The sequence below is a fragment of the Perca flavescens genome, chromosome 13, assembly GCF_004354835.1.
Source record: "Perca flavescens isolate YP-PL-M2 chromosome 13, PFLA_1.0, whole genome shotgun sequence".
Lineage (NCBI taxonomy): Eukaryota > Metazoa > Chordata > Actinopteri > Perciformes > Percidae > Perca > Perca flavescens.
Window position 1 is genome coordinate 13039638 of NC_041343.1, and position 19952 is coordinate 13059589.

The 19952-nt window shown below is 42.3% G+C and overlaps 1 protein-coding gene across 4 annotated transcripts in view; it reads left to right on the forward strand.

Annotated features, from left to right (window-relative positions):
* The window catches only part of LOC114566745 (Down syndrome cell adhesion molecule-like protein 1 homolog), a 57541-nt gene that overhangs the window by 17551 nt on the left and 20038 nt on the right, over positions 1-19952 (forward strand). For 3 of the 4 annotated variants that reach the window (XM_028595430.1, XM_028595431.1, XM_028595429.1), the window contains 9 exons: positions 12494-12640; positions 12733-13011; positions 14410-14685; positions 15086-15382; positions 16681-16953; positions 17799-18083; positions 18252-18371; positions 18463-18639; positions 19208-19407. In XM_028595430.1, the coding sequence (XP_028451231.1) occupies positions 12494-12640; positions 12733-13011; positions 14410-14685; positions 15086-15382; positions 16681-16953; positions 17799-18083; positions 18252-18371; positions 18463-18639; positions 19208-19407 (2054 nt within the window). Of the gene's footprint in view, positions 1-12493; positions 12641-12732; positions 13012-14409; positions 14686-15085; positions 15383-16680; positions 16954-17798; positions 18084-18251; positions 18372-18462; positions 18640-19207; positions 19408-19952 lie in introns of those variants that run through there. The other variant, XM_028595432.1, reaches the window with a different exon arrangement.

The following is a 19952-nucleotide window of genomic DNA, read 5'->3' on the forward strand; positions in this document are numbered from 1 at the left end:
ACAATATTCAATTTATAATAATATAAAACAGATAAAAGTATCAAATCGTCACATTCCAGAAGCTGTAACCAGCCGTAAAAGTGACAAAAACAATTAATAGATTATGAAAACAGTAGCCATTAATATAGAATAGTTCACAGCACATTGATTACAAGGGGGTTTGGACAATATAGACCAAATGTTTATCAATTGCTAATCGGGCCTTTACAATATGTACAGTATTTGAATATTAAAATATAAATATGAAATATATTATGTATGGAGGTGACTTTGATAAGTGCACAATGTTATATATGTATGTATACCTGCTCTCTCTATGGCTCCAGCATGCTGCAGCTGGCTATGTATTCGACAGTTCTAAAACAGTTGTATATATTTATTGCCCCTTTCTTATAGCATGCACGTACTGCAGCTTTTCCTCTCAGTAATTAAAAAGTTGGTGTCCTAAAGCTCCGCACAGGTGCAGTGAGGAGAGAGGTGACAAAGGCAGAGGGACCTCATGGAGAGCAGTGGTGTGTTAGGACACAATGTCTGTTTGTAAATCTGTGCTTTTGCACTCAGAGCAGGAATACATTAATAGATACACTTGTCTGGGACACAGAAGACTCTTGTAAACACCGGTCTGACACACACTCGCTTCTGCAAAGTACAAATGTACAAGCCTGCCCCCTACACACACACACACACACACACACACACACACACACACACACACACACACACACACACACACACACACACACACACACACACACACACACACACACACACACACATACATCACCCTTGAAAGTAACACAATAAAGCCATTTTCAGATTTTGCACGAAGCTGCCTGAATATGGAGTACTCATTAAACATTAACTCTGGATACATTAAGGCTGCGCTCCGCTCTGCTCTGCTGTGTGGCGGCTGTCCTGTTGTGCTCGGGCTGCCTGGGTGCAGCAGGACGTGGTGTGACAGAGGAGGACAGGGAGCACGTGGCGTCCCCAGGGCTCATTGAACATAACCCCATCGACTGTTGCCCTCTGTCACCTCCACCCTCTAGTTTCACACCATCCCTCCCTCACCTTACCCTCCTCTCCTCCTGCATCTGTCCCACATGGCACACAGCATGGCCATGGGGGTTAGTGGGAGACATTAAAGACTAAATTATGCAGCAGAAGGTGCCACTATTACCTATGTACAAATGCAAACATATGCTGGTAACACCAAAACAGTGTAACAGTGAGCAGTTTTTTGTAAAATCATCTATCTAAGAAATGACAAAACAACATGGAAATGTATTACCTTTTAACCGCTCAAACACAGTTTCCATTCCAACCATATAATTATGCAGTTTGTTCACCTCTTTTTTTTCCCCTTCTTTCTCGGAATATGTTTGCCCCTCTCACATTTGCCCCAGTGTGCTGAGCAGGGCAGGAACAGATGGGGTGCTGGCAGCCATTTTTTCCTCAGTTAGGTTGAGTAGGCACGTGGGTGGGTGGGTGTGTAAATTAGCACAAACAAGTTTGTGTGTGTGTGTGTGTGTGTGCGCGTGTGTGTGTGTGTGCGTGCGTGCGTGTGTGTGCGCGTGCAAGGGGCACAATAGGCATAATTATCTCTGCTTGAGAGACCCAGTTGGGAGGGGGGTGGCCGGCGTTGAGAGGCGGAGTTCAACAATGGCTCAACCACAGGCTTTGTGAGTACAGAGCAGAGGGCTGACAAGTGTCGGCTATTATTGACTATTTACACACTACTACACACGCCTGCTCACGTGCGCATAACACAGAAACATACACACTCTGCCGTCCCTCTCCCCCGGCTTTTTTTCTCTTTGTGTCTTTAGAAAACACTCTCAGGCTCACGCACGCACACACACACACACTCGCGCACACACACACACACACACACACACACACACACACACACAGAGATGCAGTATGAGCATGTTTACGGTGCATCAGTGTATCAGTGTCAATCAGTGTAAGAGGGAGAGATGGGGAAGCCCCTGCAAGCACATCACTCTGACAGAAATCTGGCCCTTCAAGCCAGGCTGTGTGAGAATATATCAACTGAGAGAGAGAGAGAGAGAGATGAGAGAGAGAGAGATGAGAGAGTTAGTTTGGGATGTCTTTTTTGGATTCACACATTCCTAATCATGTGGCTTTAAAGATAATTACAGTTGATTAAAACTGGGGTGTTTTGTTCTGCTTTTGCCATTATTTTTATTCATTGTGATAACTTGTATGAGATGCTGAGATCTCCGACAAACCTACTAAAATAAGACTGAGTTGTAATAAACTAGGAAAAAGAAGATGATTCTTTGAATTAGTTTTAACTTAAATGGGACTTTCCTTATAATATTACTGTAGCTTAAGGAGTGGTACAGTTTGACAGTAAAATAAAGACATTATCAACACTACAACTACAACTTGTAAGTATATAGTTGTAGTAACATTAGATAGAAAGCACACTGATGTATGTAACTTAATTGTTATCAACGTAAAGTGATAATTTATCTTCATATAGATTTCAGGTCACATTGTCCGCTCTTGCTCCTGAGTGATCACATTCTCATCATTGGGATTTGTTTTAGTATTCTATCAGATGAGAGTAACCAAATAATTTGTATTTACTGGCTCTGTGAAGGATATTTGTTAATCTGCACTTCTAACCACATCCAGACTTGTTAAGGAAAGTGAAAGCAGGAAGGCTTGTGTCAAGGCTTAGAGTCAAAGAATTGGAGGGTTTATGTGGCCTGGATTGGGTTAAGAAATAGGATTTCAGTAAAGAGGTATTACCACTTTCCTCCTGCTTTCTTCTACTCTTTTGTTTAGGCTAGCAGAAGAGGGATTAGTACGAGGAGATTACAGCAGGCTTTACTAAGAAATTGTATTTAAGGAAATGCTTCTTTACTCAGAAGCTCACAGCAGCGGCTGAAAGTTTAGTTCTGATTTCACCCTTCAGTCTTAATTTCTGTCTTTTTCTCAATATGAAAGGCAGGAGATTTTCTCTCAAATCCTGTAACATTTCTTAACTTGTTGGTTTTAAGTGTGGTCCTACAAATTTCCATCTGATTTTAATTGCAGATAGTCTAAAGTGTATATATATATCTGTACTTATATAATATAATTATATAATTATACCAAAAGTCGAATTCTGACTAAATATATAATTTTAAAGAAAAGATAAGGTGTAAGGGAACACTAGAAACTGAAAGAGTACTAGAATCAGATATTCTTAATTAAGCCTAGAATAGATGCACTCCACATTGTGATTTATTCTGGTATAGAGTGATGGATTTCACACTTCAGTGACCCTGATGGAGAGATTTCTTTTTTACGGTGTTTCTGTGAATGCAGCTTGTGGTCTGGGGACCGTGAGGAGACATGCTCGGGGATCAAACGGGATCCCTGGTGGTCACCCAAGTGCCATGTTCCTACATGACCTCTCAATCAGACCTATTGATCAGCCTCACTATTAGTTGACCAAACACACATAAAGGCCAGATCAACACAGCGGGCCGTGATTGACAGCAGTGGGCGGGAAGTTGAGGGAGGTGAGCGGATCTGGATTGCTGCTTTGGGGTTAATGTGCTAGAAAAGTGTGAGGAAAAGGTTGTGAGGTTTCTCGGCTGTTGTTTGTGGCTTAATTCAACATGGTTACAGCATGGGAGTTGTTTTCTCTCTATGTTCTTGCCATCAGTGGAACTCTGTAAATACTTAGTCAACAGTTCAACATGTTGTATGTACAATAGGGATGATACAGAGCAAACAGCAGTCAATATTTTTGTGTGTCAATAACAAAAGTCTCATTGTAAAGCGGGGGCTTTTTCACTTCAACATTTAAGTTTAATATTGTGCAGATGCAACAAAAGGATGGTTTCCTGTGTCTATATTAATGTGTACAGTATATGTACTGTATAGGAAATGTGATGAGGTGATATTTAGCAACAGTGCAATATGCACACTTTGTCAGGTTTATAAAAGCCTATCCAACAGTTATTTTTATTAGTGATTAATCTGCCAATTATGTTTTTTTAATTAATTGTATGCTGACCACTCCTTCTTCCTGTTTGGCATATTCAAACTGGAATGTGACTAAGCACATTTACCCAAGCACAATTTTAAGGTATTTCACTTGAGTATGTTCGTTTTCTGTTACTTGAACGTGATATCATGACTTTGTGTAAACATACGTTATCTGTACGCATTTTGAGCTATCCATGTGTATGTCTATGCTGTATCAGAGAGACCGGCAGTCTGCAACGTCACACCGTAAACATACACGCCACGTGGCATGTTATCGCGAGGCTACGTGTTATCGCGAGGCTACGTGTTATCGCGAGGCTACGTGTTATCGCGAGGCTACGTGTTATCGCAAGGCTACAGTTGGGTTTAGGAAAAGAACAACCAGTTGGGATTAGGAAAAGAAGAACGGGGTTGGGTTTAGGAAAAGAACAAATGTGGAAAGGAAACATCACACACGATCCCCACTCTCCTGGGTGAAAGTCCTGTGTTTGACCCATCCTCCACCCCAACCTCCCTATGTGGGTTTTTGGCCCTTTCATACTACTCGCTACGGCGTCAATTCACACGCAATCGCAAGGTAAGGTAAGTCAATGGAGGCCAAACGGCGTTGATAAACACGGCAAAAAGCGAGTATGTGTCTTGATAACACGCCAATAATGGCATACAAATTGGCATGTCATACATACGCCACTTCATGAGATCAGTCTGGTTACTTTATACTTTTACTCCACCACATTTCAGAGGGAAATAATGTACTCTTACTCCACTACTTTTATTTGACAGCTGTAGCTACTAGTTACATGTTTTATTACAGACATTATTATAAATTAAACTACCTATCTGTATATAGTGGTTAATATGAACTCACTTTTGACTATTTACACCATTAAAATTCTGCTTATATCTTGAATCTTTTTGATAGCTCAAGTACATTCTTTTACAGGATTTTTCCTTGTAATAGAGTAGTTTTACATTGTGTTATTTCTACCTCTGAGTACTCTTTACAATGTTGTACTTTACCCACTGGATGTTTGTAATTGTGCAGAAGTAGTAACCAGCGGTTGTCATAAACACTTTAAAACCATAGAATCAGTGATCGTTGCCTCTTACGTGCAATACAGAGAATTCTGCACACCGCTTTCCACTGGCAGGTTACTGCTGATATCTTGGTTGTCGATGGTGATAGAGGTTTCTTTGGTTTAATTTAGGTAAATGTAAGATTGTGATATTTGATACTGAGTGTATTTAGGGTCATTTGGCATCCTGTTAGGGATTTCAACTGCTGGTAAACAATGTTAATGTACGTGTGTGTGTGTGTGTGTGTGTGTGTGTGTGTGTGTGTGTGTGTGGCAGCAGTTAATCTCTCTCTCTCTCTCTCTCTCTCTCTCTCTCTCTCTCTCTCTCCCCATGCTGGGCAGTGACACTCCTCTGCCACCAGCACACTAATAGGGAGGGACCAGGCCGCTCACTCAGTCCCGCTAATGCAGCTCACTGCCCCAGGCCATGGGCTAAGCTGGAGTACACCGCATCACACACACACACACACACACACACACACACACACACACACACACACACACACACACACACATATGATGGCTGACACACACTGTATAGCCAACTCTGTCTCTTACTGCTAAATCAAAACAAGGTGGAGGGGCAAGAGCTTTTTTACACCGTATTTTTACTTTGACTAAGGGACATTTTTTTTAAGAACAGCGTTATTTCAGTGTTTGAGCCTCAGTTCACATGCGATCAACAGTTCAATAAGAGTTTATGGGGTATCCAGTCGAAGGGTAGGTGTTTGGATCACGGTGGCACACTTCTGTATGGTGCTGTGCATTGGGATGTGTGTGTGTGTGTGTGTGTGTGTGTGTGTGTGTGTGTGTGTGTGTGTGTGTGTGTGTGTGTGTGTGTGTGTGTGTGTGTGTGTGTGTGTGTGTGTGTGTGTGTGTGTGTGTGTGTGTGTGTGTGTGTGTGTGTATGTGGTTTTTCTCTCCCGGGACTCTCATTATCACTGCTGTCCCAGATGTCACCAAGCACATGAAACACACATCATGAATAATGGAGTCCTATTTCTACATCTCTCCCCATTTCTCTCCTATCCTCCCACCGTCTTCCCCTCCATCCCTCGTTTCCTCTGATGCTTCTACTGATGCCTAATCTCCTCAGCGCTCCCTCTATCTGAGATGGTCCATTTAGCTTTATGCAGCATCGTTGGCCTGTCTGGTTAGGGTGGGTTTATGGGGGGGAACATGGCGTCTCTGCGGCATTGCGTTGAGTTAGACTACTTTTGCATACAATCAGCTTAATGTCAGTCCATGACTGGCCATTCAGTCTCTCGATAGCCGCACCCCCGCACCCCCCCACCCCCCCCATCTGCATCATCCCCTCCCCCAGTGTTTACTGTTTAAAGTCACACAGGGCAAATTGGGACAGAGCAGTCAAGTGAAGCAGAAGAGACGTGGTTCAGTCGCAGTGGTAACTGGACTCTGCTCTGTCTACTCTTTCTCATCCCTCTTTCTCTCGCCAACCTCCACCTTTGTCCGCACCTCACCTCCGTTCCGTCAACTTTTTAACATCCTCTCCACTCAGGGTGGGAGCGGTGCACAACGCAACACAGTAGGAAGGGGCAGGGCAGGGTGAACGTGATTGAAAGATGAGGTAAGCAGTCAGAATTGGTTAGGAAAGAGGACAGCAGTTAGGATTAGACAGTGAAGCGTGGCTTTTTAATGAAAACATGACAGAGCTGCGGCTCCTTCTATGTCTTGCATCTCCCCTTCTAGAAAATGAACAAGCGACGGAGAAGAAGCGAGAGGGGAAAAAGGAGAGAATTTAATGCTGAGAGTCAGATATTGCTCATGCAGTGTTAGTCTTAACTGGCAGCGTGACTCGTACTCTGTCTGAACAGTTTGGTCGTGTTAACAAAGTCCCTTTTATGGAGGAGATGCAGTGGGGTGGGCTCCCATTGCACAATAAGTTGTTACACATCAGTTGTGCCAATAAAACCTGCTTTGAACGTGAAATGAAAAGAGTTAAGAGGGCGCCATTCATAGATGTTAAGTAAGTGTGCGGTAGAAAGCCAGGAAAGTGTATATATTTTAATTGGCTGACACCTGCTTCTACTTGGGCTTTTAATGTACACAGCAGAGAGAGGGGAGAGAGCAAAAGGAGGGTGGAGTGGGCTCTCGCTTTGAATACAGATGCAACACCCCTTTTTTTGCATAAAGGTTTGAAAGGAGGGGAGAACACAGACATGGACTGTTATCTCCTCCACAGTTTACCCTCCATCTTTCCCTTTGCTTTTCTCCCCTACCGTCTTTTCTTCCTTTCTCCGCTCATTCCTCTCTAAATCAAGTCATTCAGTGCTGATTTTCTGCTCTAACACATTCCTCTGCTGCAAAACTGGACCACTGCCATTCACTGACTCCACTGTGCTAATTTTGTAACATAGTTTATTATTTTTCATTCCAGCCGGGAAATATTTGTTGTCCTATTTTAAGCCCGGTAGGTGTTTCTGTGTGTGTTTGTGCCTGGCATGTCTGCATTTGTGAGCACCAAGCACATTCCAGCACCGCAGAGAATATCTCCGGAATATACTGCATTTTTTTTTTCTTTCTTCTTTCTGTGACAGTCACAAGTCTTTGATCCCCTCCTCCTCGCCTCTCTTCTCTCACCTTCATTCAAATTCTTCTCTGACACTTGCTGTTGAGAGCAGGGGTATAAAGCAGACAAACAAAATGCAATTTTTCCATCGTCAAAGTCAGAATATCGACCACTGTTTTGTTCGGAGGCTTATAATCAATAGCGGCGTTCAGAGGATTATAATCAATGTGCTAAATTTCAATGACTAACATGTCCATGTGCCGTATGTGTTTATTTGTGTTTGTGTGTATCAGAGTTTTGCTCAAACCAGACCGTCACCTTTGGCAGTTCACAGGAGGACTCAGATCTACCGGAGCAAAAATGTTTCTGTATTTTCAAAGCATTTTTTTGCTAAACTTGTTTCCTCTTCCAACGGTTTATGGTTTATTGTGAAAATAAATCAGTTTACAGGGTTAAACTTAATCACTTCAATATAATTTTGATTCAGATTTGAAAGCAACTGTACATTGCTGTTTTAGGAACACATTTCAGAGGAAAATTACATTTAAGCTTTTATTTTATAATCACTTTTCATATCAGTGATCGCAGCAAAATATGTCTATATGTACAGTAATAGTCTATTTGATGTGTATTGTCTATTATTAAAGCCTTAAATGGTAATGTTTAGATATTTCAGCTCACTGAAATGGACAGGGAAACTCCCTTCCCATCTTTCTTTTGAAGCATAATCCTAAAGGTAACCTTTTGAATAAGTTTTTAGAGTCAATTTCCTTCTTATCTTTTAACTTTAGACCACATCTCTTTAATGGATAAACATGTTGTGCTGCGGGCATCTCTCTGAGGATTTACACTGTTGTTGTTGTGGAGGAGTGAAGCCTCTGACCCTCCGCTGCTTTGGCACATTTTCTCCTTGTGCTAGGTTAAAGTCATCATAATGAGCAGTGAAAATACGCTAACCTTCATTTAACTGGGAGAGCCCTTCAAGGCAAGGAACCACTGCCTTTGACTGTCAGCACTGTTGAGTAAGATGGAGACTCCAGGGATCAGATTGTACTGCTCTGCCAGAAGGGAAACAGGGATGTGAGTTCGATAGCTCATTAGCCTTTTCCAAACTGATTAGTTATGGGGTCCATACTGGGAACTCCCATAGGAACGCCAGTGTTTTAACTCAAAGCTGTAAGTGCTGCACGATCATACAGCCAGTTTGTATTTTTCTTTAGTTTTTGTCTTGCTTTGTATACAGGAAAAGCTGTATTCCAGACAGGTTAGTGTCATTAGATTATTCCTGCTAAAAGAGGAAAAAGTTTGTCTCCTAAAATAGGCTATTCTAGATAGTGTGGCAATTTGCCCCTCTAAAGCATGTAGGTCAGATTCACTTCCAAGAGCTAAATTAGTTTCCTGTTGAGGGTAGAGAAGTCCAACTAAGTTTATTAAGTTTACTAAGTTATTTTTAACTACTTTCTGTGAGTCCTGAGGGTTTAAAGGCTAAATAAGTTCATGTTATTATCCTTTATGTAAGGCACAACTTTGGAATGAACTGTCTTTCAAACCAGCAAACTCCAGATTGAGACTCAGGAAATGAGAAAACTAAAATAAAGTGCGTTATGTTGTATGCTTTTGGAAAATATTGGCTACAAAACCTACTTGCATCCAAAAAGCTATATTTAGCAACTTCATACTGATGATATTCTTTTCCCACTAATTTCACAGACATCTTTCAATACACTATTATGATTTTCACAGTCACACAACCCAGAAGGTTTTACTGTTTCATCCTCGATGATTGCAAACACGTTGTGCTTTAATAATTACTGAAAGTACACCGAAATTGTAACAGGATGGCAGTGAGGAGACCCTAGCAACAAGGAGAGGATGAAGAAAGCGTGAGAGTGGGAGGGAGGGGGAAATATGCAGAACATCAATAAATAATGGCCCCACTGAGGAGGTGGAAATATGGGCCTCGTTATCTTTGCGCCGACGCCTTCATTTGCATGTGAAAAAATGAGGCTGCTACTTACTCACACACACACACACACACACACACACACACACACACACACACACACGGTGCACTCACTTACACGCACTCTTTGACGCACACGGGCTACAGTATGTATCCTATTTATAGACTATCATGCTTATATTTTCTCTCGCACATTTATACTTCCATTATTTTCCCTTTTCTCTCCTCCTGTTTGGTATTTGTCATAGCAGCAGGTCTGGCCTGTGTGACTGTAAGGCCACAGGCATTTTGTTGGATTAAAAAATAAAGCTAAAGAAACCCTTTATTATACAAGATAGGTTTGCTAAGGACATACAGTACGAGTCATATGGCACTTTTTTACATTACATAAAAACAGCATACAGTTGCTGCCCAGTACTGTCACTGAGAAGTCACAGGAGCAGTTTCATTCTTCTAATTTTAGCCTTTAAAAAATCAATAATTATTAAAAATGGCCATATAAATGGAAAAAACCTTTCTAATTAAAAACCAAACATCTGGGAGTGGTGTAGGGGAAATAATCTAGCTTTTTTTTTATATATATATATATATATATATATATATATATATATATAATTAAAATATTGTGTTTCTTTGTTTTTAAATGTATGTTTAACATTTTGGTAAAATTTGAGAATAATGATTTCCATTTTTCTGTACCTTTCTATCTACCCATTTTTGGTCCTGTCAAAAATACACATAATCTTCCAGATCCAGCACTTACAAGTTAATATTACTATAGTTCCCCTCTGGACTCCATCTGCATCAGGAATACACAAACAATTTTGCACAATTTCTTCCATGAATGCATCTCATTGAGAATCTGACCAAACTCATACAAAATCCAACAATGTTGACATCCTCTAGGCAATACAGCTTCTTTCAAAAAGCTTCTTTCTGGGTGAGAGAACTCCTTAAAGAGCCATTTATAGTTGATGAAAAATACTTGAACCTCTAAATGGTTCCTTCAGAGCTTTTTCAAGGATCCATGAGTGATCCATGGTTTTTGAGTTTGTGGTGTTTTGCAAAACAAAAAACTCAGATACTAATGGTTTTATAGCTATCAAAAGATAACTTTTAAAACATGGGTCAACTTACCTTCTCAGTCTGTACAGTTTTTGGTGAAAGTCTGTCATTTGGAATCAAGTGAAGTGAAGTACTATGTCTGATCTCTGTTGGTGTCCCAACTAGGACTGTGTCTTTCTTCAAGGTTTGAGACATATGCTTAGTGTGTGTGGAAGAGTTAAAGCAGGGGTAAAACTACAGGTTTAAAAATGTTAAATAATTGCCAAATAAAATTGTCATACTCTCAGATAGATAGACACTGTAGCATTATGGTATAATGTAAATGTGGCACAATTAAAAAAAATAAAATAAAAAAATAAAGATTACGCAACACTAACAGCTGCACCTGCATGCATGCATGTCTGCATGTTTTGCTGCAGCTGTGTGTGTGTTTGTGTCTATATGTGTGTATATAATTCACATTGGCTCAGTTTCTCGTTATCTAGTCAAGTCAGCATGAATAAAAGCTGAGGGAGCACAGTGATTTAGTAATTAATATTTTACTCTGTCTGCCACTCTGCTTAGAGACAGAGAGAGAGAGAGAGAGAGAGAGAGAGAGAGAGAGAGAGAGAGAGAGAGGGTTTACACAAAGAGATGGAGAGAGTCGACTAAAGATAGACTGATTCTATGTACAAGCTACTCACTTAAGATGGATGGATAATAAGAGAAATAATGTGATGTGTGTGTGTGTGTGTGTGTGTGTGTGTGTGTGTTTAATCAGGGTTGTTTCAGAGGGATGAATTCTGGCCCCTGCTGAAGACAGAAAGTCTGGCTTTGACAGATCCAGCTGACTCGCGTTCTCTCTCTCTCTCTCTCTCTCTCTCTCTCTCTCTCTCTCTCTCTCTCTCTCTCTCTCTCTCCCCTGCCTATGTCAGAGTGTTGTGACAGGCGAGTCGTTGGTGTTGTGGGAGTAGCAGTCTTAAAGTGCTCATTATCCTGTAAGGCTTCATTCTGGGGGCAAACAAAGGCTGCTGTGAAATTGCAGCCTGTGCCTCCCTCTCGGGTCATTCGGTATATTCCATGCAAACAAATGCTCAGTCCATAACTGCTACCTTCAGTATTCCTAGTCAACCCCTCCGCAAGACCCCGACAAATACAGAGCTTGTAGATAAAATATTGATGCTGATAAACACACAGGTGCACCTGAACGCGGCCAATCCAGCTGCTGGTCTGTAGATGCTAAAAGACACAAGTGATGTAAACTAACCTTATTGTATAGCGGCAACCCTTTTGAAATATGTCACACTTTTAGCAAGACAATTGCTATTGAATGTGTTTCCCTCTCATCCTCTAATCAATGGGCACAGCATGAAAACATGGAGGTATTTACATAACCACGGTTCTATGAATGCAGCATAAAATGTGAGACACGAAAAAAAATGCTATGAAAGAGAACAGGCAGCTCTCATCACATAGTGGCACACTTGATCTTTGGCCTTCCACTTTTCTCACCACACTTAAAAGGAAGAACATTGAGATAGTTTGGTGATGATGGTGCATAAGAGTTTTACATTGTGTATGGAGGGGCAGTAAATCTGTCTCTGCTATGTCTATGGGTGGTGTAAGTGACCGCTGTGTGTCCTCCAGGCCTTGAAAGAATGCCAGCTTTTGGGAAGCAACATCATCAGGCAGGTAGTGCCAACTGTTCAGGCAGCTGTTTGTCCTTAGCAAAATACGGTTTTGCAATAAGTACAATGCATTTGCACCGGAGCGATCGTCTTAGTGCTGGTTTTTTACAGTGTGTTTCTGTCTGTCAGCAGGTTTCCTTTGGGAAAACTAATGTAAGTCTTCACTGGATGTCTTCCTCAGGTAACAGGTTCTCGCTGACCACCTTTGGGGCTCTTTACATCTCTGATGTTCAGAAGGAGGATGCCCTCTCCACATACCGGTGCATCACCAAACATAAGTACAGCGGCGAGACGCGCCAAAGCAACGGAGCGAGGCTCTCTGTGATGGGTGAGCAGCTTGGTGTTGTGTCAGTTTACTCAAGTTAGTCTAACATTTCTCTTTGTCTTGAAAAAAAAATGTATCCTATCTCTGCCCTCCAGACCCCAACGAGTCCTCACCCACCATCCTGGACAGTTTCCAAGCAGGGGAGGTGCACGCAGGCCAGAGTATTGAGCTCCCCTGCATAGCGGGAGGGTACCCCAGCCCCACCGTGCGTTGGCTAAAAGATGGTCGCCCGCTGCCCTCAGATGCCCGCTGGACACGGCGTTTGACAGGGCTGACGATCAGTGACCTGAAGCAGGAAGACAGCGGCAGCTACGCGTGCGAAGTCACCAACAGTTTTGGCTCAAAGGAGGTGTCTGGACAGCTTCACGTTATAGGTTTGTGAGCACAACTACACACAAACACACACACACACACACACACACACACACACACACAACTCTATCGCTAAACAACCTGACAGACTCCTACGCTGTCTTCTCAGGGAATCAGCCTGGCAGATGGACACATTCACAAAATCCTCTCCTTTTGGTTTGAGGCACACATATAAGTCGCACCTAGAGTGTGTCTGTAACAAACATGTGTGTGAGCTGTATGATGCCCCGTCGTATCAGGTCTCAAAAAGAGAGACAGGGCAGTAATTCACTGAGACTGAATCCGTAACACAGCTGCCAGCTGCATTCACCATCAGGGAGAAGGGTGAGGAAGACGGAGATAAATACGAGGGGTCACAGAAGGGACGATCAGACATCCAGACAGTGCTGGAATGACATTATCTACAATGTAATAACAAGATAACAAGAGGGGCGGAGATAAATGTACATTGTGTAAAGTATACAAAGAAACAAAGAGCGGGAGAAGGCGAGACAGAGCGAGAGAATAAAGAGGCGGTAGGCTTTGCCAGTGGGCACATCATGGCAGCACACTCTGTGACTCTGACAGGGTGAGGGGGGGTTGGGAGGCACAGTGATGCCCCCCAGCACACACCACCAGCTGCCTTATTGCTCACTGACATTTGCGCACACACACACACACACACACACACACACACACACATACATACACACACTCTCTCACACACACACACACACACATACAAGTGGACAGAGATGTGAAGCGATATCTCCAGCTGCTTTTTTAATGAGTGCGTCGAACTGATGGAGTCACCACTGCTGATTGTGCTCTCTCTCTCTTTCTTCCCGTCTCTATGAATGTAAACGCCTACTGTAGCTATGAATCCATGTGTCACACTTTGAATCCAGTTGAATGATAATTGGTATCGCTTGACAATAAAACATACTTAAAGAGGATTTAAAATGTGTGTATAAATTAATGAAAACATTTTTTTATGTTTTGCAGATGAGTATAATAACCTAATATAATGTGTAAATGCAGTTAAATTAGCAGAATATAATTTAAATGTTTACTCACACATCTGGCAACACAAAATTTATTTTTATCTGATGGATAATTACTAGTTTGTTAAGCCTTAATAACTAGGTTATTAACAAACAACAACTGATAAACTCCTTATAATTATAATTTACTTCACAGTGGTAGCACAAAATTCTATTTTTATATTGCATTTATGACAAAAAAAGTTAAAGTTGTGGATATTAAGTTCAGGGAATATAAAAAGTTAAAAGGAGTCAAGCATCAGCAATACCTACTTATAATAAAGTATGTAAAGACAGAAAATGCATAAACCAAAAGATAGGAAAGGTATGTTTTTTGAAATACATCTGTGTTCTAACAGATAACATGTGTCCTCTCAGATCCACTACGAGTGACCTTGTCCCCTAAGAATCTGAAAACTGGCATCAGCAGCACACTGTTCTTCACCTGCACTGTGGAGGGCTCTCCAGAATACACCATCAACTGGTACAGCAACACAGAGCCCATCGTCCCCGACCAGCACATCTCCATCCAGGGACAACACAACGACACCTTGCAGATCACTGCAGCACAGAAGTTCCACTCTGGGGCCTACCAATGCTTCGCCTCCCGAAAGGGCCACACTGCTCAGGACTTTTCCATTATTCTGCTAGAGGGTATGTGGACAGAGACTGTCGGGAAACTAAACAAGTGCACATTCTGTATGAACAGGGATGCAGCAGGCATTTTATCACAGCATTGTAACAGCAAAGTGACCGGAAACCATGCTCTTTAAATGTAAAGCTGTTGACTTGTATTCATCATCTGAATACTGGTGCCTAAATTGTTTGTTGTTGCAAATACCATTGATAGATGCATTAAAAGGACATCACAGAACTGTTTGTCATTGAATATGTAGACAAAATCATTTGGCTTTCAAAATGCAGCAGAAATGGGCATAAACGGATCTAAATGCTGCTTTTTTCTCTTTTTCGCTCTCGCTCTCTTTCTCTCTCTCTCTCTCTCTCTCTCTCTCTCTCTCTCTCTCTCTCTCTCTCTCTCTCTGTCTCCTATCAGATGGAACTCCTCGTATTGTGTCTTCCTTCAGCGAGCGGGTGGTGAACCCCGGCGAGCCTTTCTCCCTCATGTGTGGGGCCAAAGGAGCCCCGCCCCCCTCCATCACCTGGACGCTGGACGACGAGCCCGTGGTCCGAGACTCCACCTATAAGACCAGCCAGTACACCCTGTCAGACGGCTTGACCGTGTCACACGTCAACGTCAGCAGCCCGCTCATTCGAGATGGGGGAGTGTATCGTTGCGTCGCACGCAACTCGGCCGGTAGCGCCGAGTACCAAGCGCGCATAAACGTAAGAGGTGCCTGTCTGCTTTTCAATATAAATGCACTCTACACCTGACTCTATACAAACACACAAGGGCTAGTGAGAATCATAGATTAGTTTGCATTTCACACAGTTACTATCGATCTATCTATCTATCTATCTATCTATCTATCTATCTATCTTGCACTACAAAGCTAGAGCGTGGTAACTACAGGAGCAGTGTTTTTGAGGAAAGTGTTTAGTTTGCAAACATATGATAAATATATAATGAAATGTAAATATAATAAAACAGAAATATTTGCCATAAAACCTACAGATTACCTTAAAATGCAGATACTGGACTCACAGAATGCAGTTATCTGTGTTCTTTCTGCTTTCATGTCCATTTTTACTGTAAGTTTGTTTGTTTCAGAAAAATCAAAAAAAACTTTATTTGGATTATTTACAGCCCATAGTTCATAGGGATCAACTGTATCAAAATCAAAATCAAAAATATAAATTAATTTACAATTTAAAAGATTTAAATGTGTGATTTTCCCCACACCAAATAGTATGATTTCTACTTGATCCAAGAGTTGAGATTTTGTTTACCCCTACTAGCCACTCAGCTAAGTTACCTTTGTCTCATGTTAGTTATGTGAATAACAAAGTGATTTACAAAGTTGTTGGTTCGTCAAACTGGATATTTTTCAAGGACAGCTGGGGAAAAATTTAGTATGTAAGTACAATTTGTTTAAGCCTTAGCTAAAGCTAGCCATGGCTATCTTACCAGCTAGCTAGATATAACTAGCTCTCTTGCCATAGCTGTCTTTTTTGCCTTTTCACTGTGCAGTAAAAACGGCTTGTGGAGTCACAGACTGCTTTTACATCCTTTATCGTGAAAACTCTGCCATTATGTGGCATATAGAATTATTCATATTATAAAATAGAAATTTAAAAGTCAGATATGGGTCTCCACCTAATTTTGGCCAAATGTAATGTAAATCTATCTATCTATCTATCTATCTATCTATCTATCTATCTATCTATCTATCTGAGGGTAATTTAGAAACATACACAATCACTTAGATACACAGAATATTTGATTAGATTAAAATCAACAAATATCCTCAATCTGATTTTAGTAAAGGGAGCATAACTAACCTCCCTCTCCACCTGTCAACTTGCCCCAATCACTCTATCCCTCAACCTTTATCTCTTCACATCTCGTCTTCGTGGCCGCTCCCTTTACTCTGCCATGACCCCCCTCACCTCATCTGCCCCCCTCTTCGACCTCTGTGTCTCTCTCGGTCTCCTCCCTCCATCCCCTCCCTCTCTTCCCTGTGTCTCCAGGTCCACCCCGAATCAGACCCATGCGGGACATCACCGCAGTGGCGGGCAGGAACACCTACATAACGTGCCGTGTAATTGGCTACCCGTATTACTCCATCAAGTGGCTGAAGGACGGCATGCAGCTGCCTGATAATCATCGTCAAGTGGTGTTTGAGAATGGCACCCTGAGGCTGACAGACGTGCAGAAGGGCGCGGACGAGGGCACCTACTTGTGTAGCGTCCTGATCCAGCCCCAGGTGTCAATCAACCAGACCGTTCATGTCACTGTCAAAGGTAAGTGTGAAGAGAAGAGTAGATTCAAAGGGATAAAACCACACTAGGCAATGTCAAATACACCCAATTAATCCAGATAGAGTGACCCACCAGTGACTATCTGATTGGGATGATTTCCTGCTTGTTGTGGCCATTTCTCTGCGCCCATCACTGTATCCAAAATATGTCTTCTAAAACAGTAGTGAGAAAGCAATCTGTCCAAAGAAAGCTGAAATAGCTGATATGAGTTATTTGCCTTTCTTTTCCCTTTAGGAAAAAGCAACAACAAATAATAAACCTGCATGTGTGCAGTTTACAGATGTGAGCAAAATAAATTTCTGTGTATCAGAGGTCCTAACTACCGGCAATTGGAGACACGACTGTTCAAAGTTGTGCAGTGCTGCTTTACAGTAATGCTTGACAGAGGTAGATGGTGTTTTAGGACAGATTTATATTTCAGTGTGCGCCTGTATTTTGTTTAGTCTGCGAGTGGGGCAGTGATGGTAGCAGGGCAGCTGCAGAGGTGTTTAAGGGTGTGTGCATGTGGCTGCGTGTGAGTGTGTCTCTGATTTAATTAGATGAATAATAATGAAGCCTAGATTAAATCCCCCAGATGTCTCAGCTGTAGTACCCCCACCCCAACCTCCATTACTATGGCAACCAAATGACTTCCTTCTGCCAATTGGACTCTAACCAGAGCAGCTATTATGGGCTGCAGGAGATGGGGGCTGAAGGGGGGGAAGAGGGGCCCACTGGCCAATGACCTTCTCTCTCTCTCAGCATTGCTCCAGATGGCCTCACTGCCACTCTTCTACGTCTATCGCTACCCTTATTCCACTGACTCGCCCTCGTCCTCTCTCCCCCAGTGCCGCCGCTCATCCAGCCCTTCGATATCCCCTCTACCTCAGTGGGGAAGCTCATGTACATCGCCTGTGTGGTGTCATCTGGGGACATGCCCATACGCATCACCTGGCACAAAGACGACCAGCTCATCGTGCCAGGCTCCGCCTCTGGCGTCGCAATAGAGACCAAAGAGTTCATGAGCTCCCTGCAAATATCCAAGGTGACACTGAAGCACAACGGAAACTACACCTGCATTGCCAGCAACGCTGCCGCCACTGTCAGCTGGGAAAGACAGTTGATTGTTACTGGTGAGGGATTGAGCGGTGGAGTATGGTATGATGATGAATTAGGTCAGATCAGATTTGATATCAAAATTTTACATGTTATTTTAGGAACACTCCCATTTTCTACCTTTTTACTGTAAGACATTCTTTTAGTTCTCCCATTTAGGTTAATCACATCTTTTTGTTTCTCAGTGCCACCACGTTTCGTGGTGCAGCCCAACAATCAAGATTGTATCTATGGCAAAGCTGGCGTTCTCAACTGCTCTGTGGAGGGTTACCCACCTCCAAAAGTCATGTGGAAACACGCCAAAGGTAACAGCATCCCTCCCTACAACATCAGAAACAAAATCATGTGAACGAGGAAAAAGCGAGTACTATCATGCATGTACTTTGTGTGGTACAGGTGTAGGAAACCCTCAGCAGTACCACCCAGTCCCTCTCACTGGCCGTATCCAGATCATGTCAAATGGCTCTCTGCTCATCCGACACGTGCTTGAAGACGACCGAGGGTACTACCTCTGTCAGGCCTCCAACGGAGTGGGCTCAGACATCAGTAAGAGCATGATCCTCACTGTCAAGAGTAAGTGTCAATCATACTCTCTTTGACTTGAACACTTTCAGAACCACATCTCCTGGATTATACATGTACTCTACACAGAGACAAGCCTTAGCTTTTTGGAGGGGAATCAGCTCTTCTAAAATACACTTTTGCCCCAGGCTAATGTGGCCTGTACTGAACCTAACAAAACCTCATCTCCGTCCTGCAATACTAACTGAAGGTATCTTTGCTATTGATTGATGTGTTCCGGCTGCCGGCCTGTGTGCTACTGAATGTTTCGTGGGGAAAAGGGCTGATGAATTAGTGATGAAAACAAAACCACAGGAACCCCTTTAATCAATAAACTATGTCTGAGAAAAGGAGGTGGAAAAGAATCAGGAGTAGAAGAAGAAGGCAGACAGGGAGGAGGCAGAGTAAGAGCCAGCGGGGCTGAAGCGTGAAATGAAAATGGAGAACGAAGTGCAGAAATAGAGATGTCTATACATCTGTAATTTATCCTCGGTTTTCAATACCTCATCTCTGTTCCCTCGTCTCATTACTCCATATAATACCATTTGTCACACTGACATATGTCTGCGATTCTGCTCAGTTCCTGCCATGATCACCAGCCACCCCAACACCACCATGGCGAGGAAGGGCCAGACCAAGGAGCTGAACTGCACAGCGCGGGGCGAGCAGCCCATCATCATCCGCTGGGAGAGAGGAGACACCGTCATCGATGCTGAAAGAAACCCCCGTTACTCCATAACCATCAACAAGAAGGGGGACGAAGTCATCTCTACTCTTAAGGTCAGATACAGAATACAACACCCAGCAGACCCTGAACTTAGCAAAATGCCCTCACACCTGAAGAATATACAGAAAAGAGTAATGGAAATAAGTTATTTGGTTAAAAAAAAAAAAAAAACATAGTAATTTTGTCTTAACCCTTGTGTTTTCCTCCCGTCGACCATGCACTAGTTGTCCTCCCGGGTCAAAATTGACCCGGTCTGTTTTGCCAGTTTATAAAGCATGAAGTATAAATTATCACCAAAAATCTTCTTAACAACTTCTTTCCAACATATTACCAATGATTTTACACTTATTTTTTTTATATATGGTCAAAAAAACGCATTTAAATCAAATTATACCTAATTTCTGAGTTAAAAAAAGATGAAATTATGAATTATTTTGACTAACAGTTGAGATCAATGGGAACATATGTTGATGGTTTATCACAGACAAGTTAAGTTTACAAGTCAAAGTTTAGTGAAAATACTGTTTTGAAACTATTTCAATTTTTTTAATGGCAGCCAATAATCACACTTGTTGTCCTCCCGGGTCAAAATTGACCC